This window comes from Melanostigma gelatinosum (genome assembly GCF_949748355.1).
Source record: "Melanostigma gelatinosum genome assembly, chromosome: 12".
In the NCBI taxonomy this organism is placed as follows: Eukaryota; Metazoa; Chordata; class Actinopteri; order Perciformes; family Zoarcidae; genus Melanostigma; species Melanostigma gelatinosum.
The window spans coordinates 27,834,749-27,859,771 of record NC_136645.1 but is presented as its reverse complement, the minus strand read 5'-3'; the positions used below and the strand labels follow the sequence as shown (position 1 = coordinate 27,859,771).

The following is a 25,023-nucleotide window of genomic DNA, read 5'->3' as shown; positions in this document are numbered from 1 at the left end:
CTTCCCGGCGTTCCCGGCCTTCCGAACGTTCCCGGCGTTCCGAACGTTCCCGGCGTTCCGAACGTTCCCGGCGTTCCGAACGTTCCCGGCGTTCCGAACGTTCCCGGCGTTCCGAACGTTCCCGGCGTTCCGAACGTTCCCGGCGTTCCGAACATTTAGAACGTTCCGAACATTTAGAACGTTCCCGGCGTTCCGAACGTTCCGGGCGTTCCGAACGTTCCGAACATTCCCGGCGTTCCGAACGTTCCGAACATTCCCGGCGTTCCGAACGTTCCGAACATTTAGAACGTTCCCGGCATTCCGAACATTCCCGGTGTTCCGAACATTCCCAGCGCTCCGAACATTCGGGGCATTCCGAACATTCCCGGCGTTCTGAACGTTCCGAACATTTAGAACGTTACGAACATTACGAACATTTAGAACGTTCCCGGCGTTCCGAACGTTCCGGGCATTCCGAACGTTCCCGGCGTTCCGAACGTTCCCTGCCTTCCGAACGTTACCGGCCTTCCGAACATTCATGGCGTTCCGAACATTCCGAACATTCCGGGCGTTCCAAACATTCCCGCCTTTCCGAATGTTCCGAATATTTAGAACGTTCCCGGCATTCCGAACATTCCCGGCTTTCCGAACATTCCGAACATTTAGAATCGCGTTCCGAACGTTCCCGGCATTCCGAATGTTCCCGGCGTTCCGAACGTTCCCGGCATTCCGAATGTTCCCGGTCGGCGTTCCGAACATTCCAAACATTTAGAACGTTCCCGGCGTTCCGAACGTTCCCTGCCTTCCGAACGTTCCCGGCATTCTGAACATTCCCGGCGTTCCGAACATTCCGGGCGTTCCAAACATTCCCGGCGTTCCGAATGTTCCGAACATTTAGAACATTCCCGGCGTTCCGAACATTCCGAACATTCCGGGCATTCCAAACATTCCCGGCGTTCCGAATGTTACGAATGTTCCGAACATTTAGAACGTTCCCGGCATTCCGAACATTCCCGGCTTTCCGAACGTTCCGAACATTTAGAACGTTCCGGGCATTCCGAACGTTCCGGGCGTTCCGAACTTTCCCAGCGCTCCTAACATTCGGGGCGTTCCGAACATTCCCCGCGTTCTGAACATTCCCGGCATTCCGAACGTTCCCTGCCTTCCGAACGTTCCCGGCCTTCCGAACATTCATGGCGTTCCGAAAATTCTGCAACAGTTTAAAACATTCTAAAAAGATTCAAACAATCTAAAGAAGATTCAAACATTCTAAAAAAGATTCAAACATTCTAAGAAGATTCAAACGTTCTAAAAAAGATTCAAACATTCTAAAAATATGCAAGCATTCTCCTTTGTGTTGTGTTACTTTATGCACCAACCTTTTTTTTGTTTGGGGGGAATTATTTATTTATTTACTTAATTTTATTTCATTTGTTTGTGTTTAGTTTTTTTCTCTTAACTTGTTATGTAGTTGTTTGTAATGTGTTCTAATGCTCTCTTGCATTGTTAAAATAAAATATTTTAAAAAAAGAAAAAAAAAAAAAAAAGAAATGAAGGAAAGCGTAGGAAACAAACCAGCTAAACTCTGTGTGACACTGCTGTAAACCTTCCATCACGTGTTGTGAAACCTCAGCTGTTAAAAGCCTCTTTGAGTCATAACAACACAACACATCTGGGGTCGTAGGATGGCCTCTCACCCAACCCGCCTCCTCACCGAACAGTCTAGAAATACTGCAGGAATGTTGAACTCTCAGGTGAAGACTGCGTTAGATAACATCTGGTGTTCAGCCTCAGTCTGACTGCTCTCTCAGTCTTAATACGGGATGAATGGGGCCGATGGACCACAACCAACCTGATGCTAAAAAGAACACATCGGAACAAATGGCAACCACCAGCTTGAGTGAGTCAGCTCCTTCTTTATTTTCTGTTTCAATTAGAAATAGTTTGGTCAGGTTGGACAAGGAACACCCACCCACAGGTACAGGCTGTAATTACAAAATCATACGCCATCATAGCACCTGTGTAGTAGAACACATCACATAAAAAGAACCTGCATCAAATCACAGTTACACAGAGGGGAACTGAACTGGCTGCTCAACAGCATGGTACATGATTGTAATGTTTACTGTGAGACAGGAAATGTACAATCAGTGCATGGACATCCTGCTCTCTGTCCCGCTGCTGGTCTGTCCCGCTGCTGGTCACATCAGACAGTGGTGAAAGTGAAGCGAGTCACATGTTGGTAGTCCTCACCAGGACGCAGAAGACAATCAGGAAATGAAGCCTGAAGACAGAGACGCACGCACACAAACACACACACAGTCTCTGTGATTGTGTTGTCATAGCAGTTTCAAGCGGCATCGCCGTCGCAATGTTGTTTTTTTTGCAACCAATGAACAGAAGTGACCATATCTGGAATATGGAGGAGTGACGTAGAGACGCCGTATACGTCTCTGGTAGCAGCAGCGACCTGTCAATCACAGTAAGCCCCGCCCTAAAGCATCCCCTGCTTTATGGTCTGTGTGACTCTAAATGGACCATCATGTACTAAATGAACATCATGCTGTATTGAAGAAGACTTGAAACTAGAGATTGAGACATAAACGCATGTTTACAATGTTAACTGCGGTAATAAATCAAGAGAGAAGTAGAGTCATTTTCTCATAGACTTCTATAAAACCAGAGGAGTCGGCCCCTGGTGGACACGAGAGAGAATGCAGGTGTTAAGACACTTCAGCATCGGCTTCACTCGGCAGAACCGGAGGTTGCCGCCTGGGAGCGTCGCCTCGTCCACTGGCAGCAAAACAAGATGGGAGCACCATCAGGGAGCTCCAACCCGACTCAGCAGGGTTACTATTTCGTTTTGTAGTTATTACATTTTCACTGATTGATCCCCAGACCCTTATCGGAGCAGCAGGGCCATTGTGGTCTTGATCCTTTAGAATCACCTGTTTTATGGTAAAATATTCTAAATGTACGACGGTGCAAATAAAATAAAAAGTACAGAGCCTGGGAGAGTGTAATATTCAGAGAAAAAAACCTCAGATATTCACTGAGACGAAAGTGGCAAATTTATGATTTAAGGTTATAAAGTCATACATTTATGAGAAAAATCTAAAATAAATAGCAGAGAGCGATTTCAGTGTTATTATGGTGAGGAGAACTTCTGGGTGAGGAGAAGGTCATGAAAGAAGCAAACACATTTTCTGTCATGTTTTCTCTGTGTTCTTCTAAACACATATATTGTAGAAATGACAAGAACATACTGACGGCCCCTGAAGGAGAGGGAGGAGCGCTGAGATGGAAGCTAAGCTAACCTAGCTTGGACCTAAATGTACTCCAATACAGTAATAAGTCATATTTAGGAATACAATTAAAATTTCCACCTTCTCAATGATATATATATAGAAGCCAACGATAGTTGGTTTCAACAACAGATCACGCCATACAACAGGTTCTATCATTATCATTATCATCATCATACCTGGTTGACAGCATCAGGCCAATTCTGTGTCTCCAGACAGAAGGAGCTGTGCTTCCCGTACCTAGCCCCGCCCTTTCCTGTCATAGAGCCATCCAGGAAGTTGGCAGTGTAGAACTGGATGCCTGGTTGGCTGGTAGAAACCTCCAGGACCCGTCCACTGGCTGGGTGACACACTCTGAGATGAAGAAGATGAAGTTTTGCTGACAACGGAATGCATGTTGTTGTGTGTGTAGTGTGTGTGTGTGACAGTGTAGTCAGTGTGTGTGAGACAGTGTAGTGTGTGTGTGAGACAGTGTAGTGTGTGTGTGAGACAGTGGAGTGTGTGTGTGAGACAGTGTAGTGTGTGACAGTGTAGTGTGTGTGTGTGACAGTGTAGTGTGTGTATGACAGTGTAGTGTGTGTATGACAGTGTAGTGTGTGTGTGTGAGACAGTGTAGTCTGTGTGTGAGACAGTGTAGTGTGTGTATGACAGTGTAGTGTGTGTGTGTGAGACAGTGTAGTCTGTGTGTGAGACAGTGTAGTGTGTGTGTGACAGTGTAGTGTGTGTGTGACAGTGTAGTGTGTGTGTGTGAGACAGTGTAGTGTGTGTGTATGACAGTGTAGTGTGTGTGTGAGACAGTGTAGTGTGTGTGTATGACAGTGTAGTGTGTGTGAGACAGTGTAGTGTGTGTGTGAGACAGTGTAGTGTGTGTGTGTGACAGTGTAGTGTGTGTGACAGTGTAGTGTGTGTGTCTGTGTGTGAGACAGTGTGTGTGAGTGACAGTGTAGTGTGTGTGTGTGACAGTGTAGTGTGTGACAGTGTGTGTATGTTTGTGTCAGTGTGTGTGTATGAGACAGTGTAGTGTGTGTGTGACAGTGTAGTGTGTGTGTATGACAGTGTAGTGTGTGTGTGAGACAGTGTAGTGTGTGTGTGTGTGACAGTGTAGTGTGTGTGTATGACAGTGTAGTGTGTGTGTATGACAGTGTAGTGTGTGTGTGACAGTATAGTGTGTGTGTGAGACAGTGTAGTGTGTGTGTGTGACAGTGTAGTGTGTGTGTGACAGTGTAGTGTGTGTGTGTATGACAGTGTAGTGTGTGTGTGTGTGTGTGACAGTGTAGTGTGTGTATGACAGTGTAGTGTGTGTGTATGACAGTGTAGTGTGTGTGTATGACAGTGTAGTGTGCGTGTATGACAGTGTAGTGTGTGTGTGACTAATATGATTAATATATTAATTGAATGTGGTTCAATTAAAGGCAGCAGCAAACAGAAAAGTCTTCAGTCTTGATTTAAAATGAGCTGAGGGTCTCAGCAGACCTGCAGCTTTCTGGGACTTTGTTCCAGATATGTGGAGCAGAAAAACTGAATGCTGCTTCTCCATGTTTAGTTCTGACTCTGGGAACAGATAGTAGACCGGTCCCAGACGACCTGAGGGGTCGGGATGGTTCGTAAGGTAGCAGCAGATCAGAGATGTATTTGGGCCCTAAACCATTCAGTGCTTTGTAAACCAACAGCAGGATTTTAAAGTCAATTCTTTGTTGGACAGGAAGCCAGTGCAAAGACATGTACTGTGTGTGAGACAGTGTATGTGTGACAGTGTAGTGTGTGTGAGACAGTGTAGTGTGTGTGTGAGACAGTGTAGTGTGTGTGAGACAGTGTAGTGTGTGTGTGAGACAGTGTGGTGTGTGTGTGAGACAGTGTAATGTGTGTGTGAGACAGTGTAGTGTGTGTGAGACAGTGTAGTGTGTGTGAGACAGTGTAGTGTGTGAGAGACAGTGTAGTGTGTGTGAGACAGTGTAGTGTGTGTGACAGTGTAGTGTGTGTGACAGTGTAGTGTGTGTGACAGTGTAGTGTGTATGACAGTGTAGTGTGTATGACAGTGTAGTGTGTATGACAGTGTAGTGTGTGTGTGAGACAGTGTAGTGTGTGTGAGACAGTGTAGTGTGTGTGAGAGTGTAGTGTGTGTGTGAGACAGTGTAGTGTGTGTGTGAGACAGTGTAGTGTGTGTGTGAGACAGTGTAGTGTGTGTGTGAGACAGTGTAGTGTGTGTGACAGTGTAGTGTGTATGACAGTGTAGTGTGTATGACAGTGTAGTGTGTATGACAGTGTAGTGTGTATGACAGTGTAGTGTGTGTGAGACAGTGCAGTGTGTGTGAGACAGTGCAGTGTGTGTGAGACAGTGCAGTGTGTGTGAGACAGTGCAGTGTGTGTGAGACAGTGTAGTGTGTGTGAGACAGTATAGTGTGTGTGAGACAGTGTAGTGTGTGTGAGACAGTGTAGTGTGTGTGAGACAGTGTAGTGTGTGTGAGACAGTATAGTGTGTGTGAGACAGTGCAGTGTGTGTGAGACAGTATAGTGTGTGTGTGAGACAGTGTAGTGTGTGTGAGACAGTGTAGTGTGTGTGAGACAGTGTAGTGTGTGTGAGACAGTTTAGTGTGTGTGAGACAGTGTAGTGTGTGTGAGACAGTGTAGTGTGTGTGAGACAGTGTAGTGTGTGTGAGACAGTGTAGTGTGTGTGAGACAGTGTAGTGTGTGTGAGACAGTGTAGTGTGTGTGAGACAGTGCAGTGTGTGTGAGACAGTATAGTGTGTGTGAGACAGTGTAGTGTGTGTGAGACAGTGTAGTGTGTGTGAGAGACAGTGTAGTGTGTGTGAGACAGTGTAGTGTGTGTGAGACAGTATAGTGTGTGTGAGACAGTGTAGTGTGTGTGAGACAGTGTAGTGTGTGTGTGAGACAGTGTAGTGTGTGTCATCTGAAGGCCACCTGGCAGCATGTCTCTCTGTCCAGGGGTCCCCAGGTGATGACAGACAGAAGTTGTGGTCAAACCCCGGACCTGGAACTTCCTTCAGCCGGGGGCCAATCAGAACAGGCTTTCTGAGGTCAAAGGGCGTTCCATCCACTCGTCTGATCTCTCCTGCAGATGGATTTGGTTATTGATTGGTGATTGTGTATCGCTGCTCTCATACGTGGGTGCTACGCTTCCACGTATGAGAGCAGTGCAGAGCAGCAGTCGTGAGCTAACCAGTGGGGCACACTCACATGCACTACAGAGGCACGCTCACGTGAACTAACATGCACTAAAAGGCACGCTCACGTGCACTAACATGCAGTGAAAGTCACACGGCCGGGCGACTATGTGAACAAAGAGTAGAAGCTCTGATAACAACACACACAGAGGGAGAGAGACTTCTCTGGTCAGGTAGACATTACTCCTCTATATCTTTACATGTTGATGAAATATTAATGATCTGAATGTGAAATAGAAAACATTTAAAACAAGTCAGTTCAGGGGAACTCTGAATGAAGGCTTCTGGATTCTTTACGCAATGTGATGCAGCATGTAATCGTGACATGAGAGCCCAGACTGATGCCGTACAATATCTTGTTTACAGACTGCAAACAGGCGAGCCACATGTTGGCTAGTGTACAATAGTGTACAACAAGCAGTGGTGTATAGTAACGAAGTAGAAATACTTCGTTACTGTACTTAAGTCGTTTTTTTGGATATCTGTACTTTACTTTACAACTTATATTTCTGTTTACTTTTACTTCACTACATTTTGCAAAGAAAACTGATACTTTTACTCCGATACATTTCCCCTGAAACCTTCGTTACTCGCTACAAAATCAAATCTATCTTTAGAAACAAAATGAATCATGAGAGCAGCGTCGGGGACTGTGGTGGAACACAGACTGCAAGCAGGTTTGGTGAATCAGTGGTCCTAGCAGCAAGTTAAATCATTGGTTAATCATGTTAATGCACAATTGCAAACAAGTGCTCTCAAAGCCGCGGTGTGTTGATTCCCAGTGATGTCCAGGATGCTACATGCTATAAGCTAGCGGGCGACTATGAGTAGAATTCCACTCTACGATGACTGATTTCATGATGGAAGCAGAAATGGAAGCACCTACTACTCCCGCAACAAACGACGGTGGATCGCTAGCGAGTTAGTGAGCTGAGGAAGTGTTGACAGTTGTGCAGCACCAGTTGGCTAACGTTAGCTGTAGCTAGCCACCACACCATAGGATTGATGGGAGCCGAGAGAGCGCAGCGTTAGCATTAGCGTTAGCATTGGGGAAATCCTTCCCAGCTGTGTGCAAGCTGTCTGTGACGCTGAACACACCTCTACCTGCCTCAGCGGTCTGTGGAAGGCTATTTAGCATCGCAGGACTAGTCTTCAGCCCAAGAAGAGCGAGACGGAATTCTCGCAATTTTGAAAACCAACTTCTTTTGAAGATGAACAGGACAGTTTTCAGTTTCAAGTAATGACTGTGTTGCTGCTTTAGTGTTGATCATGTTTTGATATTTGAGTCATGTTGTGGATGATCAGATGGAGTTATGATGGCAGCAGTCGCCCAATTGCAGATTCAGCTTGAGCAAAACCTTTGTCTGTTGTGTTCAAATCAGGCCCATAGGAGTTTACAAGGCAGGTTTCCTTTCTCTAAACACTGACCTGATGCATCAAGTGGATATGTTTTGCTGAACATAATATTATGCATTGGCCCTCTACATCCTCTAGTCAGAATGAGCATACTTATAAACGCACTGTTACAACTCCTTCATAGTGTCATATTGCTTTTCGGGGAATTATGATGATACGTTCATAGTAGATGCAAAAGTATACTTATGTACAATATATTATGTTGAACATTGTTGCTCCTGGATGGATCACAGCCGACCCAATTATGTTCAACACGGCTCCATGTCCTTGGTCATGGTGCCACAGCACTTAAAAGAATAAACTTCATCATTCTCAAAATTCTGACCCTTTGCTTTTTTATTACCAGCATTTACTTGTACTTTTACTTTGAATGAACAGGTTATGATGCTCATTTAATGTTCAGGTTATGATGTACATTTAATATCAGAAAATTACTTTTGATACTGAAGTACAATAAATATCAGATACTTTAAGACTTTTACTCAAGTAGTATTCTAATAGGTGACTTTTTACTTTTACTTGAGTAGTTTTCCAGTAAGGTATCTTTACTTTTACTCAAGTATGGCTTTTGAGTACTTTATACACCACTGACAACAAGTTCTACCTCAAAATACTTCCACCAGCCTAAACTTTATCCACACATAGGAATCATTAACATCAATACTGTGATGTTGGTATCAAAGCCTGCAGCATAGCCGAACAAAGCGCTCACTCATCTGTTGATATCAATGAGCGTTCCTACGCTGGGACAAGTGTGTGGACGAAGCAGCAAGCTTTTCAATTTCACTCATCTGGCTCTCTACACTTTCTCACGTTATATTATGGGTTTGGTCCTCACTGCAGAACCCCCCCCCCCCCCCCCAGTTAGTTCAAAACTCATATAAGTCTGTTGAGTTAATGCGGATCTTAGCCGGCTGCAACGGTAGCAATGGCTCTGACCGTCCTGCTCCGTTGATTTGAATGGGAATGTCCGTTCTATTCTATATATCGAGGGCCAAAGCACAAAACCTATCTGCAGAATTTTCTGATTGCCGGATTTCATTTTGGATGATGAGAACAAGGAAGGATGTTCATTTTCAGTCTGTTTTAAAATAATCCCGCCCTTAATTGAAACTTAAATTTAGAGCATCATTTTGTAGAACCTCTTCCAACTTGCACCAAATGATGGAAAGATTGCAAAGATCCTATCTGCAAAATGATCCAGGCATTTTTCAGACAGGCGGTTTTGCTCTTCGGCCATCGATATATGGTTCCACTGTTTCATCATTTACACTTAGAGATACTAAAGTGTAAACTTAAAGACATTAAACTCTCCTCTAAATTAAAACGGTCTCTCTAATATGTGCACAAGCCGACGGACGAAGCAGAAGTGGGATTTATCACCGCTCTTTGCTTGCTAGTTTGAAAAGTACTTGTATGTGCATACCGGTAGTACACATCTTTATGGCACACTTTCACCAGTGAGGCCGGGTTACAGGTCCAGGTAACATAGAGCACCCGTTGCCTGGGAGCAGCATCATTAAAAACATATTTTGAAAGTTAGAGATGACAGGAAGCTGTCTTGTGACCTTCCTCTTTTGATTTGATCCACTGATCTACTGTGTGACTGAATGAATACATCACAACTGGCTAACCCATCTACACACCAATGGGCTGTAAGGCCTCGTCAAACACACCTCATCAAACCCAATCACATCTGATGATTGCAGGCAACGAGCTCCAAGTCATCGTGTGAGACACGTCATACACACCAAAGCAAACAAAGTGCACCAGCAGCAGCAGCAGTGTGTGGACTGAGAGCAAACAGTCCCACACAGCTCACTCAGGGGGCAGCTTACATCATCATTCTGAACACACCAAGCCAGCATTCAGATGTTTCCTGCTTCACAGAAGCTCCATCTTTGGTGAGGAAACAGAACTGCCCGTTCTCTCACTCTCAGACGATCGTCCTGTTTGGCTTTGAACCGACAGAAAGCACAAGCACAGCCCTCTACCTTTTAACTCTAGAGCACACAGTTGATTGCATGTTTTGAACTCCGGTTCATATTCGGCCCTTGAGGTGGATTTCCATTCTGAAACAGATGCTGTGATTTAAATAAACAGTCATTAGCTCCTCTGTCTCCCGGGGAACCAACGCTAATTGCAGAGTAATGAGAGTGTTCGTCTGACGGAGCATGAAGGAACACACTCCCACACACAAGCACAAGAGTTGCTCCACACTTCTGTATCGAAAACACCATAATTACAACACATTAATACATGGTGAAGACGGATTCAACATACAGGCAGAGTAGATGAGGAGGAAAGCAACAGTTATCTCAAGCAACAGGACCGGACCTCTTGAAGTAAACACAGACAGAATAAGACAGAAGCAGAAGTAGAAAGACTCCAGCTGTTTGAACTCAAAGGTTTGGGAGAAAAAGAGCAAAACAGGAGATGGCACCATTCGTCGGTCGAGTGTTGGAAAACCCCCATGAACCGAGATGAACAGTCCTCTAGACCAGGGGTCTTCAACGGTTTTCAGGCTCAGGACCCCCAAACTGATAGGGAGATGGAGCAGGGACCCCCGACTATATATATTGTATAACATTGTTTTATATTAAATGGGCCTAGTGCCATGTATAAACATACCTCTTTATTGTGCATTCAATACTAAGCTATTCAAATAATACACAGGTTCATGTATTCATGTTATGTTAAACATGTGCAAGGTACAGTGAGTAGGGAGGCCGTGCCACTGCCATGTATAAACACACCTCGTCAGCTGATACCAATGCCAATATCAACATTGTCTGTCAATTGCATGATAATCATCATACAAGCTATTCAAACTGATGTTTTCATTTTAACCAATAAATGTGGAAACTAAAATGAGTGATGGCCTATTAGTGCCACTGCCATGCATAAACATACCTGTTATCTTTCATACAATACTGAACTATTACAATAATGGACACATTCATGTTTGGGAAAAAAAAGAAGTTTTAATTCTCTAATCAACCAAAAAATTCACGGACCCCCTGCAGTACCTCCGCGGACCCCCTAGGGGCCGTGGACCCCCTGTTGAAGACCTCTGCTCTAGACTTAACCATGTCATGTGTTACACTACAATCCATGTAACTATTAAACTTGAAATGTTGAAAGATGTGGAATATGTGAAGGTTTGTTGAAGAGCTAACGCTGAACTGCATCGCTGGCGTTAAACTGTATGAAGAAGTTGAAGGACTATGATGGAGTTGCAAAGGGTCTAATTAGTATCTGCATGGGATGTAACAGTTGAATAATACCCATAATGTATGATGAATGTGGAACATTTAAGGCTTTTCTGAAAGGCTGACACTAAACTGCATGGCTGGCTTTAATGTGGAACATTGGGAGGTCATGAAGAATTAAAAATGCATTGAGCAGTATGAATGGATGTAAAGTGGGAAAGAGACGAAAGATGCAAAACACAGAGTAAGTTCAAACGGGTGTTCTAGAGCAAGGACATTAAAGAGCGGAAGTGCACTGAGAGGATTGTCTTTGTTGGGATATGGATGAAACATCAGCTGAGGTCTCAGCTCTGACAGATGAACTATGAACACTTTCATTTTGAAAAGCTGAATTCATCTCTAGTTTCCTGTTAACATACAGTGACTGTTGTGTGCTTTCATTTAGAAAATAAAACGAGCCTCATCCTGAGCTTCCTGATTGGAGTAGGTTTAAGAAGGGGCGTGTCCTGACCTGACATGGAGAGGTAGCCGATGAAGAGAGGCTAACGCTGCAGCTTACATGTTCTACTAACATTATAACATTATAGCTGCAACGTTCTGAACCATTTGAAGACTTTAAGTACTTTTACTGGCTGCTTAAAAGTTGAAAAATGCCAATAATGTATGAAAGATGTGGAACACTAAGGTTTGAATAGAGTTTCAAGCTGGAAGTAGAAATAAGAAGCAAAGCCTGAAGAGGTCCGAGTGACGAGCTGATCTCAATGAGCAGCAAGCAAAGGTTGCCATTCATCAAACATCACATTTCAATTCCATGTGCAACACAACTCCTCCTCCCTCTGCTGTCCCCTGTCCTCTCTGCTGTCTCCTGTCCTCCTCCCTCTGCTGTCCCCTGTCCTCCTCCCTCTGCTCTCCTCCCTCTGCTGTCCCCTGTCCTCCTCCCTCTGCTGTCCTCCTCCCTCTGCTGTCCCCTGTCCTCCTCCCTCTGCTGTCCTCCTCCCTCTGCTGTCCCCTGTCCTCCTCCCTCTGCTCTCCTCCCTCTGCTGTCCCCTGTCCTCCTCCCTCTGCTGTCCTCCTCCCTCTGCTGTCCCCTGTCCTCCTCCCTCTGCTGTCCCCTGTCCTCCTCCCTCTGCTCTCCTCCCTCTGCTGTCCCCTGTCCTCCTCCCTCTGCTCTCCTCCCTCTGCTGTCCTCCTCCCTCTGCTGTCCCCTGTCCTCCTCCCTCTGCTGTCCCCTGTCCACCTCCCTCTGCTGTCCCCTGTCCTCCTCCCTCTGCTGTCCCCTGTCCACCTCCCTCTGCTGTCCCCTGTCCTCCTCCCTCTGCTGTCCCCTGTCCACCTCCCTCTGCTGTCCCCTGTCCTCCTCCCTCTGCTGTCCCCTGTCCTCCCTCTGCTGTCCCCTGTCCTCTCTGCTGTCCTCCCTCTGCTGTCCCCTGTCCTCCTCCCTCTGCTGTCCTCCTCCCTGTGCTGTCCCCTGTCCTCCTCCCTCTGCTGTCCCCTGTCCTCCTCCCTCTGCTCTCCTCCCTCTGCTGTCCCCTGTTCTCCTCCCTCTGCTGTCCTCCTCCCTGTGCTGTCCCCTGTCCTCCTCCCTCTGCTGTCCCCTGTCCTCCTCCCTCTGCTGTCCCCTGTCCTCCTCCCTCTGCTCTCCTCCCTCTGCTGTCCTCTGTCCTCCTCCCTCTGCTGTCCTCCTCCCTCTGCTGTCCCCTGTCCTCCTCCCTCTGCTGTCCTCCTCCCTCTGCTGTCCCCTGTCCTCCTCCCTCTGCTGTCCCCTGTCCTCCTCCCTCTGCTGTCCTCCTCCCTGTGCTGTCCCCTGTCCTCCTCCCTCTGCTGTCCTCCCTCTGCTGTCCTCTGTCCTCCTCCCTCTGCTGTCCTCCTCCCTCTGCTGTCCCCTGTCCTCCTCCCTCTGCTGTCCTCCTCCCTCTGCTGTCCCCTGTCCTCCTCCCTCTGCTGTCCCCTGTCCTCTCTGCTGTCCTCCTCCCTCTGCTGTCCCCTGTCCTCCTCCCTCTGCTGTCCTCCTCCCTCTGCTGTCCCCTGTCCTCCTCCCTCTGCTCTACTCCCTCTGCTGTCCTCCTCCCTCTGCTGTCCCCTGTCCTCCTCCCTCTGCTGTCCCCTGTCCTCCTCCCTCTGCTGTCCCCTGTCCACCTCCCTCTGCTGTCCCCTGTCCTCCTCCCTCTGCTGTCCCCTGTCCTCCCTCTGCTGTCCCCTGTCCTCTCTGCTGTCCTCCCTCTGCTGTCCCCTGTCCTCCTCCCTCTGCTGTCCTCCCTGTGCTGTCCCCTGTCCTCCTCCCTCTGCTGTCCCCTGTCCTCCTCCCTCTGCTGTCCCCTGTCCTCCTCCCTCTGCTGTCCTCCTCCCTGTGCTGTCCCCTGTCCTCCTCCCTCTGCTGTCCCCTGTCCTCCTCCCTCTGCTCTCCTCCCTCTGCTGTCCCCTGTCCTCCTCCCTCTGCTCTCCTCTGTCCTCCTCCCTCTGCTGTCCTCCTCCCTCTGCTGTCCCCTGTCCTCCTCCCTCTGCTGTCCTCCTCCCTCTGCTGTCCCCTGTCCTCCTCCCTCTGCTGTCCCCTGTCCTCCTCCCTCTGCTGTCCCCTGTCCTCTCTGCTGTCCTCCCTCTGCTCTCCTCCCTCTGCTGTCCCCTGTCCTCCTCCCTCTGCTGTCCTCCTCCCTCTGCTGTCCCCTGTCCTCCCTCTGCTGTCCCCTGTCCTCCTCCCTCTGCTCTCCTCCCTCTGCTGTCCCCTGTCCTCTCTGCTGTCCTCCTCCCTCTGCTCTCCTCCCTCTGCTGTCCCCTGTCCTCCTCCCTCTGCTGTCCCCTGTCCTCTCTGCTGTCCCGTCCTCCTCCCTCTGCTGTCCCGTCCTCCTCCCTCTGCTGTCCTCCTCCCTCTGCTATCCTCCTCCCTCTGCTATCCTCCTCCCTCTGCTATCCTCCTCCCTCTGCTGTCCCCTGTCCTCTCTCCTGTCCCCTGTCCTGTCCCCTGTCCTCTCTCCTGTCCTCCTCCCTCTCCTGTCCTCCCTCTGCTGTCCTCCTCCCTCTGCTGTCCTCCTCCCTCTGCTGTCCTCCTCCCTCTGCTGTCCTCCTCCCTCTGCTGTCCTCCTCCCTCTCCTGTCCTCCTCCCTCTCCTGTCCTCCTCCCTCTCCTGTCCTCCTCCCTCTCCTGTCCTCCTCCCTCTCCTGTCCTCCTCCCTCTCCTGTCCTCCTCCCTCTCCTGTCCTCCTCCCTCTCCTGTCCTCTGTCCTCCTCCCTCTCCTGTCCTCTGTCGTCTGCTTTGTCTCAGGCAGCAGAGAGGTCTACCAGAACAGAGCAAGACGAGCAGTAAACTAGAGACAGACAGTTTGTGTGTTAGCTTGTTGGTACAATGTGCTAACAGCCAGCTAGCGTGCTGTGCTTGTGTAGACAGAGCGGTGGTGGATGAGAGACGGAGGACGGAGGACGGAGCAGATGGAAATATGTTTCTCTATTTACATATTCATGCTTGTTGAACAGATGTATTTATAAAGTATTGTCTTTTTAGTGCCGGAGGTTTTACGACAACAGTAACAAGCGTAGTTTTCTTCACTTCAGTGTTTCACCGCAGCCTCTCTGCTCTGCTGCTCAGGGACTTCTCTCTCTGTGTGTGTGTGTGTGTGTGTGTGTGTGTGTGTGTGTGTGTGTGTGTGTGTGTGTGTGTGTGTGTGTGTGTGTGCGTGTGCGTGTGGGTGTGTGTGGAGCTCACCCCCGACACAGCGCAGAGGACAGGCTGCAGCGTGATAATATATTACACCAAAACATTAAAAAAACAGATAAAAGAATATACGGTACCCACCCAGTTAATAGATCACGTACATGTAGTAGTTGATATCTTTACAATATTACATACTGCACTTTATTATTGTCTGTCATCATTCAAAGTTTTCACATGCGTACACATCCTTTCACACATTTCAATAGATCCCTCTTTCAACGCCGGCTTCATTGTGTTGAGAGAGAACGCGTCAATCTTTACCTGAAGGAATCGATGAGTCATCCAAAGGCAGGTAGGACTGAGCTGTGATGCACACCTGATGGTCGTAGACATCTGCTGCCCCCTACGCACGCACACACACACACACACACACACACACACACACACACACACACACACACACACACACACACACACACACACACACACACACACACACACACACACACACACACACACACACACACACTTTATGAAATGTTGCATCTGTGATCAAGCTTCATAGAACCTGGGGTGCATTTGCAGCTTAACAGTTCAGAGGGACATGTAAGTCTTCTGTGTGTCATATTTCATATCGTCTGATTAACTGATGCTGCACACATAACGTGAGATAACGGATCAACTCGTATAAAGACAGCGCCTGGTGACCAATCAGAGCTCGGTATCGTACGGTACGGATCGTTAGATAACACACATGAATATGAAGAAGACAAAGTGAGGAAGGACAGCTGCTGATGGACCTCAGGCTGAGTGAGATCACTGCTTCATGTACAGCGTGATGGAGCGGACATCATGTCAGAGTCCCAAAGGCAACATCCATTGAAGAGTGATTGATTAATCATTTCAAAAATTCACTAAATATTCTGCTTCGATCCAAATGTGTTGTTGGTCTTTTAAGAACTACACTTTCACTGAGGAAACACCTCCTCCACACAGAGGCTACATCATCGAACACCATCTAACACCATCCAACGGCATCCAACGGCATCCAACGGCATCCAACGGCATCTAACACCATCTAACGGCATCTAACGGCATCTAACGGCATCCAACGGCATCCAACGGCATCCAACGGCATCCAACGGCATCCAACACCATCTAACGGCATCTAACGGCATCCAACGGCATCCAACGGCATCCAACGGCATCCAACGGCATCTAACACCATCTAACGGCATCTAACACCATCTAACACCATCTAACACCATCTAACACCATCTAACACCATCTAACACCATCTAACACCACCATCCATACATTTACATAAGCACAATAACAACACATCAGCTCATATTCCAGTCATGCCTTACTGTTCCACAGATGCGTTGAGTTACATTGCTACCGGTACTTGTATGTGTGCTGTGTGGTGACAGGTGATGAGATATGAAAGTAAACCTTTTTACTGTTTTGAATCATGTTTTTTTATTTGTCTTTCTTTCAAAAAAGATCTCAATGAGAAATACATCTTAATTAAGTAGGAACCTCATCCTTCCCCTTGTGTTCCCACCTCTCTCTCATCTTAGACCTCCTTCACTCGACATTGAATTCATGAACAGTGTATTCCTACTTCTCTGTCAGTGATTGGATGATCATGTACTGATCATGTGCTCTTACCTGTCCCGTCAGGTTGAAGTAGGCGTGGTTGGTGAGGTTGATCGGGGTGGTTTTGGTAGACCGGGCTTGGTATTCAGCGGTTAGTGTTTCCCCCTGAACACACAAGTTCATTTGACTGAACTGGCCTCTGCAAACTTGATTGACATGCAAAATCCACTGAATGTCGTGGCTGAAAACGGGCTTTTTAAATCTACTACGAGGAAAATTCATTCTGTGCTGCTGTTGGCGAAGCTTGTGGACAAAAGCGGTAGTGTTTCCAAGCACCAGAGTCCCTTTAGTCTGAGTCTGACAGTGTGCTACGCTCAGTCCTGGCTCTGGTTCTCCTGTGCTTCCCTTCCCTCCAGTGGGCTCAGCCATCCAGCCTGGGCCCCCAGCAGCGTGGTGTGGGTGTTAGCTCCCAGGAGGAGATGCTGCTGGGCGCGGAGCTCTCCTCCCACAAGGCTTTCTGCCAGAAATCTCCTTCGGTTTAGGCAACAAACCTACTTGGTTAGATTCAGGAAACTCGTGGTTTGGGTTCAAATGAACCCTGAAGGCCGATCTGAGTCTGTCCATGGCGGGCTGGTTGCTGCCGGAGGCCCTGCTGGATTTCGAGCTGAAGAAGTTTCTGTAAATCTTTCTTCTGACATCACAGTCAAACTGGACCCGATGACGGGCATGAAGAACGACCATGAAGAAAGAGACAAGCTTCTCTCTGATGGCAGCTTTACTGCTGGGACACCAGTAGCCGATTCAACTGAGACTATTTCAGAAGCAGTTAAAGTATGAATGAATATGTCATTTTACAACGTACGACACAGACTTCCTTGAGGGGAATAAGAGGTCCTGCTCTGTAATAACTCAACATTGTTTTTCATTTTCAGGTTGTTTAGTTTTATCAGAACTTGTTGGGTTTCCAGCATTCATGAGCCAAAACTCTTCAGTGAGCAGATCCGAGCCAAAAGCAGACCTCGGTGGATGAATAGAAGTGCACCTGGACCAGGTGTTCTTACCTGTAGGGTGTAGGAGACCGAGACCTGGACCTCTCCAGGATAACCCTGGTCTCCATCCGGACTGGTGAGACTCAGCTGTACACCACCCTCCACTGCTGTAGCAAGCCAGATAGCCTGAAGAGAGAAACGCATACATGCAGCATCATACAGCAGTTACATGAACAGGATTATAAAGTGGAAGTTGTCATTGTTACAAGAGAATAACAGCTTATGTCAAATAAAATACTCGGGGAGCACAGAGGTCACAGTGGATATACAACTCCTTTATCTGTGTAGAAATATGAGGGCGGACTTTAACTCTGCAGGTGGACAGCTTCAACACTTTCAGTGTATTTAGTGCAAAATTCGGTCTGTTTCTGTTTCTCAGGCCAGTGTTTCCTTGCTGAGCGTCATTAAAGTGACGGTAATAAAAAGTACAGAAGATACAGACAGTGATCAGCTTCAGCTGAACTTTAGAATCCATTTACACACAGAGAGAGAGGACTGTGAGGCACTTTTACATAGAAATGAACGTCTGATTCATTCAAGCCCTTCACACAAAGCAGATTAAGCCTATCGCTCTCTGTAGTGTCCGCAGCAGACTGGATTTGAGGTGTCTGGTGTCCGCAGAGACTTTCCCCGCGCTGTCGCACCCATGATGCGTTTTACGTTAATCGTGCCGGCCTCCACCAGCTACACAGGGCTTAATAACCACACGGCCTCCCCTGCCGTCGCCAGCCTCAGAGCTATGAATAGCTCGCTGAACTAGTGTGTCAGAGTGCTACTAAGGTCAGGACAACCTTTTAGATGAGGCCTTGTAGATATGATGCGAGTGAAGATGGACTGGCAATATCTCAACTCCAACTGGCGGACTGCTGAGGAGAAACAGCTGAACGTTTACGAGCACACTGAGCTCGTCTCCAAATCATGCGCATAGGATTGTGGGTGTTTTAGGAGCACAGAGGATACACACATGCAGCGTTGAAGATCCTCTGAACGAAGGACTCGGTCCTCAGTAGAACCCAGAGGATCCTGGACAGTGGAACAGTCCTCAGAGCATCCTTCAAACTCAGGATCTGTCCTGAATGAGCCAGTTAGCCTTCAGGGTAAATGAGCCGACTGCTGCTTTTGAAGCTAACCATCACTCATCGCATCCCCTGCTTTATGGTCTGTGTGACTCTAAATGGACCATAATGTACTAAATGAACATCATGCTGTATTGAAGAAGACTTGAACAGAACAGATCAGAGAGCCAGCAGAATGTCTATGATGTCTGTATGTTCTTGTTTAACACCAAGCGTGAGATTGAGTGTGAGCTCTTCTTCTTTGGGCAGCAGAGAGCCCTAGTGGCAACATGTGGGAGCACAGTGACAGCAAACCACCCAGTATGGATTATGGATAACTAGTGGTGTAAGGACCATTGTTGATCTGTGATCGGTACTGATCCCTCTCACGGTTCAGCACACACGTGAACCTCTGTTTGATTCCACAGTTTAACGTTAACCGTCACAGTGTAAATAAAGTTTTACTGACTCAGTAGAACAGGGGTGTCAAACTCATTTCCACTCTGGGCCACATCAGCATCACGGTCGCCCTCAAAGGGCCGGTTGTAACTGTAAGACTGTATAACTAACTTCTCCCTAACATATTGTTAAATAACTCTCTGCATTTGATTATTGTTTATTCAAGTGTAAACATATTGTACATGCAGTTATAGAAATGAAAAATTATATTTAAGCACATTTCTGTTATTATAACATGAATCATTTTAATTGAGGGTTCAGAAACCCACATGACTCTATCAAAGATCAAACTATTAAAGAAAATAACAAAGACAAATATCAAGCACAAGTTATGACATTAACTTTGTTCAAAGCTGTTTGTGTCACCTCTCTGCATCACTAATGTTCCTCCCTGTCGTCGTCCTGTGCATGCAGCTACATCCAAGAGCTGCTCACTGAGAGTCAGGTCTGATGAACATGATAGATGATGTATCCGTGTTGTCTGTGCTTTCATCAACAGTTCATTACAAACACAAGTACCTGCTCGTCTCTTAGCTAGCTGTGTTGTTAGATTGCTGCTAGTTCATGAACTCGGTCTGCGATGGTGTTTCTTCACAAACTGACATTTGTAAAAGTCTGTATCTGGTCGGAGCTCTGCTCACATACCTTCAGCATGCACTGGGCTGTAGCTGTGTGAATATATTCTGCTGTGATTGCGTCTGCCTTTTAATTCTTGGACAGTTTGATGTTTTTTTGGATGCTAAATTTAGCTCCGTGTTTGGTGTCAAAATGCCGACGTGAATTGTATCCTTCATCACCGACACGCCTCATAACACAGAAGACAGACCCGTTGTTCTCCTTGAAGCACAAACATGTATTCACTTTCCCATCTTTCATTACATTTTCTTCCCTCTGCATCAATTTTTCTCTTCGTGGACATTTTGGGATTATTTGTCGATTTCTTTTCGGGCTTTTCGGGCTGTTGCCTCTCCTGTCCACCTGTTGTGATAGTTTTAATGTCGGTACACAGACAACATGCTATCTCATGATTTCAACTTTCTATCTCATGATTTAGACCATGGGGATACTTTTATTATCAAGTCTAACTTTAAGTAATTTTTCCAAAAAAAAAAAAAAAAAAAGATTGTTTTTTTCTTTCTTTCTTTTTTTGCTGGCGGATTCGCGGGCCACATAAAATGACGTGGCGGGCCGGATTCGGCCCGCGGGCCTTGAGTTTGACACAGGTGCAGTAGAACTTGTGTTTCTAGTCTCTGATCATGTTTCATTGTAAACAACCAATCAGTGTTTAAAGCAACAGGAGGAGAGCTAGTAACGTTAGCAGCACCGCTAACGGCTAACCAACAGAGGTTGACTAGTTACATTACGATGCCTTCAGGCTCTGCTCAGTGAACATGAGTACTGGCTGAAGGTAAATTACAACATTATTATGATGCGTTCACATGTTCTCGTAACATGTAGATTTGTTGATAAACTTGAATCAATCCAGTAGTTTGATGGAGATGTTTTTACATTAACATAACTATATATATTAGAGATGAATTATGAGCCGTTTACACTAATAATACATCATTGAAACTACTAATGACAAGATTTTTTTAATCTATAAATACAATCTTGTATTTCCTTATCATTTGAATCGTGTTTCTATGAAGAAAAAAACCCACATCAATTATTTTAATAAAGTTAAATGATAACATTTATAATTTTTGATGGGTTACGGTGGTAAAAAAGTCTGGATCCGTGTCAACCAGCTGCTATAATCAAACAGGGATCTGTATCTGGTAATACGGATCATCAATGATTGCTATCAGCGGCAAACAAACATGATCAGGGATCTAAAAGTTATATTTGCTCCCGTTTGTCTTTTATTCCGATCAGTGATCCGAACCGCGACTCCGATGATCCGTTTTATGATTCGTTGCACCACTATGGATAACATATTATGCTCAACAGAACTACCTGTCTAAACTTACTGCATCTTGTCATGTTTTCTTACTGGTCAGAAAGCTACAAGCACACACGGGTAAATGGTTCAGGGCAGACTGCCATGTCTCAGCCAAACCTAATGGAATAATGGGTCGAGTTTAGACACTTTCAGACTCTTCAAACTCTCACGTTCCTGCAGCTGGCAGGTAAAGCCACTGGTATTCATCCACTCAGGTCCCACAGAAATCCCTTTCAGCTTTCTACAAACACTGTGCACTGTGTCTTACCTTATTGAAGCCCCGCAGCCCTCCATGCAGTGCATTGGGTCCATTATTGACATCTAGTCGGTACTCCTCCCCCTCCACCACGAAGCGTCCCAGTGCGATCCTGTTGGCCACGCGGCCCACCACAGCCCCCAGGTAGCGCTTATCTGACACGTAGCCTGGAAACACAACACGCCGTATTCTTCTTCACCCTCACCAAAGCAATGTGTGGTGCTCTTTCTGCTCCCTCACTCTGAGCTCGTTCTCCTCTCTCACTCTGAGCTCTTTCTCCTCCCTCACTCTGAGCTCGTTCTCCTCCCTCACTCTGAGCTCTTTCTCCTCTCTCACTCTGAGCTCGTTCTCCTCCCTCACTCTGAGCTCTTTCTCCTCCCTCACTCTGAGCTCGTTCTCCTCACTCACTCTGAGCTCTTTCTCCTCCCTCACTCTGAGCTCGTTCTCCTCACTCACTCTGAGCTCTTTCTCCTCACTCACTCTGAGCTCGTTCTCCTCTCTCACTCTGAGCTCTTTCTCCTCCCTCACTCTGAGCTCTTTCTCCTCCCTCACTCTGAGCTCGTTCTCCTCACTCACTCTGAGCTCGTTCTCCTCCCTCACTCTGAGCTCTTTCTCCTCCCTCACTCTGAGCTCGTTCTCCTCACTCACTCTGAGCTCTTTCTCCTCCCTCACTCTGAGCTCTTTCTCCTCCCTCACTCTGAGCTCGTTCTCCTCACTCACTCTGAGCTCTTTCTCCTCCCTCACTCTGAGCTCGTTCTCCTCGCTCACTCTGAGCTCGTTCTCCTCGCTCACTCTGAGCTCGTTCTCCTCGCTCACTCTGAGCTCGTTCTCCTCACTCACTCCCACTATTGTTCTATCAAATGCAACTTGATGAAGTATTATTGTCAGCACAATGTTTTTACTGACATTTAAAGCTACCAAACAAACACGGTCACTTCTGCATGGCATGATGCAACACGTTCTTAGGAATGGAATGAATGCCATCTAAAGAAAATAAAGATATCCATGAGATCACATTATCTTGGGAAATTACATTATCACATTATCTTTTACTTATTGTGTAAAAGAAAAGCAGACAGAGCACATGAGGACATGTGTGTCTCCTTCAAAATGACTGACAGAGCATCCCTACCCCACCTATAGTGTCTCGTACTTGAATTCAGGACCCATGGCAAACATTTCATCCGTTTCATTTGATGTATTAAATGTGCAGCTGGGAGGAGAACAATGTGAAGGGATGAAGGTTGGGCTCGTAGTACAGGCAAGAACTTCAACCTACTCTCACCCCTGGTTTCAACAAAGCAAGAGGCTTACTGCATTTCTGTGGTTTGAATGTGATCATCACAGCAAAATAAACGTCAATATGAGAAAGAACCTAGGGATGAACAAAACTGGTAGCTAGCTAATGTAGAATAAATACGTCATCTTACGAACATCATGAATGTGCATCGAAGGAGGATCCTCTTAATACAGAGAATGGTCCCTCTAATGTTTAAATGTGTGGGCAGCCCAGCAAACCTTCCACACGCAGCGTCTACAATTATTATGTAATTGGGAAATTGTATTCCCTTTGATTCTTTGAATGCAGGAGAATAAATATTCTCCTTACTATACCTTCCAGGTCGTCATAGCCCAGGACTACGTCTTCCATCCGTCCATCCCTCCCTCTGCTGCACACGGACCTGATGATGGCACCCAGGGTGAGGACCTCCACGCGCACCAGAGCGGACTGGAGGACCCACAGGTCCACACAGCCCAGCCCGACCTCCTGTCCCCACTGCTGATGGCTCACCTGAGTCATCCTGGACCTCACAACCACAAGCACACAGTCACCTCACTCTGAAGATGCTCTTTTCTCTCAAATCTCATCCTCCAGCTAAAGTTACATCTGCATTGGTCGTGCACCTCTGGATTTTTCTAACTTGGCACACGTGATCACATGACTGTCACAAATAGTTCACTGATAAAAACACAATTTACGTTTCTAGGATTATACAAAGGTCAGTTCGCTTGTAGATGCTTTAGAAACAGGTCTTCAAAATCTACATTTGAGATAATATTTTGCAGCCAAATCAAAGTGTTCACAGTATATTCAACCTTTGTTTCTTTATAATGAATTTAATCATGAACTTTCTTCTTCACAGGTCTTGTATAAAGACAGTAAAGTAGTCCATGAATACGAAATATGAGTTTACAGAGAGTCACAATCCCTCTTCTGTACAGTGGAGGTTAGTTTATATGGGTTAGGGTTACACCTCCAGTCTATGGTCATGTCTCTGAGTTACACTCGTTGTCTTTTAATTCTTCACAGATCATTTTGTTTGGCGCCCTCTGGTGTTCAGGAGGATAATGCAGCGCACAGTGCGGAGAGTAAACGCCTCAGTTCATATTATATATAACTTCTAATCAGGACCATCTCATGCTAGCGTTTAGTTTAGTGGCCCTGTGACGTTATGAACACATACTATAACAATGTACTACTACTACACTACTACCACCACCACGACACGTCCTCTTAGAGCCGGACCACAAACAGTTAAACACTCACACCAGACTTTGGTGTGTCGGCTGCTTGCTGACCGTTGTTCACTACAGTGTGTGAACTTTGTGTCAAGTCTTTTTGTTGTAATCTACACATTTGACAAACGGTTATCTGTTCACGTTCTACCTGTCGCTTACCTCAGGACAGACGCTCGAGTCACGTGAGCGTGGATGTGCAACAGGATGGACTGGTCTTGGCGGATGGGATACCCACGATGAAAGGTGCATACCGCCACCTACAGCACCGGGTGTGTAGATTCACGAAGACTCACAACCGGCTTAGTTCAGTAGTCTTCTTCTGCTCCGGGACTGGAGTGTCCAGTGGACTCCAGTGTTCAGTCGTCTTATCGGGTATATCCCAGTCTCTTGCTGCATCCCCGTTTCCCTCACTTGCGTCCTTTCCTTGCGTCTTCGTCCCTCCCACCAGGGATGCGTGGAGGAAACCATGCGAGGAGAGAGGAACGAGGAAATATGTTTTAAGACACATGAGACGTCCTTTCCTCAGGTGCGTCACGTGAAGCGACGTCTGTTACTGATGACGGAGGCTGATGATCACAGCTGATCAGCTGTCAGTCGGCTTGAACAGCTGGAGAGGCTTTTGATACGTTTGTGTCACATGATCACTGTACTTAATAACAGTAACTAATAACACTGATAACTAATAAAGTTATGGGAAAGATCACAAGGATTTAGGAAAATGCAACTGCACTTCCACAGTGCTATATTATTATGGGTTAGGGTTAGATTTCAAAAAGTTGGGTCAATAGTTTATCAATAGTAATGAAACTGTTAAATATCAATATTTCCTATGTGCAATAATGTGATTTCAACTGTTACTTTGACTGTTTAATTGTATTAAAGGGCTTTATTTATTTATTTTCCCTTCTTCTCCTACAGCTCTGTCCCCTTTCACTGCAAATGTTCCCGCCGAGGGACTTCTAAAGGCTTATGTCATCTCAAATGTGGACACCCCGTGGTAAAAATATCACTTCATTACTGAGGTTGGAATTGGAAAAAAATCTTTGTGAATGGGACTGCTGGACTTTTTAAAGACAATTCCTTGGAGTTGAGGGGTTACCCCGGGGTCTCCCTGTGGTGGGTCAAATGAAAGCCTCAAAATGCATCAACCTCACCGACAGTCGACCGAATTATTGAAATTGAAAACTTGCCAGCCCTGCCAATATGCTAGCAAATTGTATCACGCTTTTGTGTTTAACAATTTATTTAGTTGTTGCATGTTGCTTTACCATATGAATTTAAATTGCAGTTGGAGAACTTTAAATCATTCTTATTTGGAAATGCAGTGCAAAGAATGCCTTCCTTGCACAGGTGTTGGTTAGATAAGTTCTTCATCACTAATGTGTGGCTTAGTGTTTTTTT

General features: G+C 46.4%; 1 protein-coding gene across 3 annotated transcripts; it reads right to left on the bottom strand.

The window, feature by feature from the left end:
* Positions 1-1,886: 1,886 nt before the first annotated feature.
* galm (galactose mutarotase) lies at positions 1,887-24,019 on the bottom strand. 3 transcript variants are annotated; one of them, XM_079280031.1, is made up of 10 exons: positions 23,782-24,019; positions 22,717-22,910; positions 21,115-21,269; positions 17,400-17,513; positions 16,411-16,503; positions 15,058-15,139; positions 9,877-9,966; positions 6,204-6,354; positions 3,464-3,638; positions 1,887-2,263 (listed from the first exon to the last, which is right to left on the bottom strand). In XM_079280031.1, exons 2-10 carry the CDS (start codon positions 22,901-22,903, stop codon positions 2,186-2,188), a joined length of 1,125 nt encoding a protein of 374 aa, XP_079136157.1. In that variant the 5' UTR covers positions 22,904-22,910; positions 23,782-24,019; the 3' UTR covers positions 1,887-2,185. The 3 variants fall into 3 exon arrangements, with proteins under 3 accessions (XP_079136157.1, XP_079136158.1, XP_079136159.1); XM_079280032.1 differs by having other exon boundaries at positions 22,717-22,904; XM_079280033.1 differs by lacking the exon at positions 9,877-9,966.
* Positions 24,020-25,023: the final 1,004 nt, after the last annotated feature.

What these genes read in the sequence shown, in the direction of transcription:
- galm (XM_079280031.1), bottom strand. Translation starts at nt 22,903, where the DNA reads ATGACTCAGGTGAGCCATCAGCAGTGGGGACAGGAGGTCGGGCTGGGC. An exon ending in GGCTGCGGGGCTTCAATAAG is followed by an intron (nt 17,514 to 21,114) that starts GTAAGACACAGT and finishes TTCTCTCTTCAG; the next exon opens with GCTATCTGGCTTGCTACAGC. An exon ending in ACAGAGAGACATGCTGCCAG is followed by an intron (nt 3,639 to 6,203) that starts GTGGCCTTCAGA and finishes TCTTCATCTCAG; the next exon opens with AGTGTGTCACCCAGCCAGTG.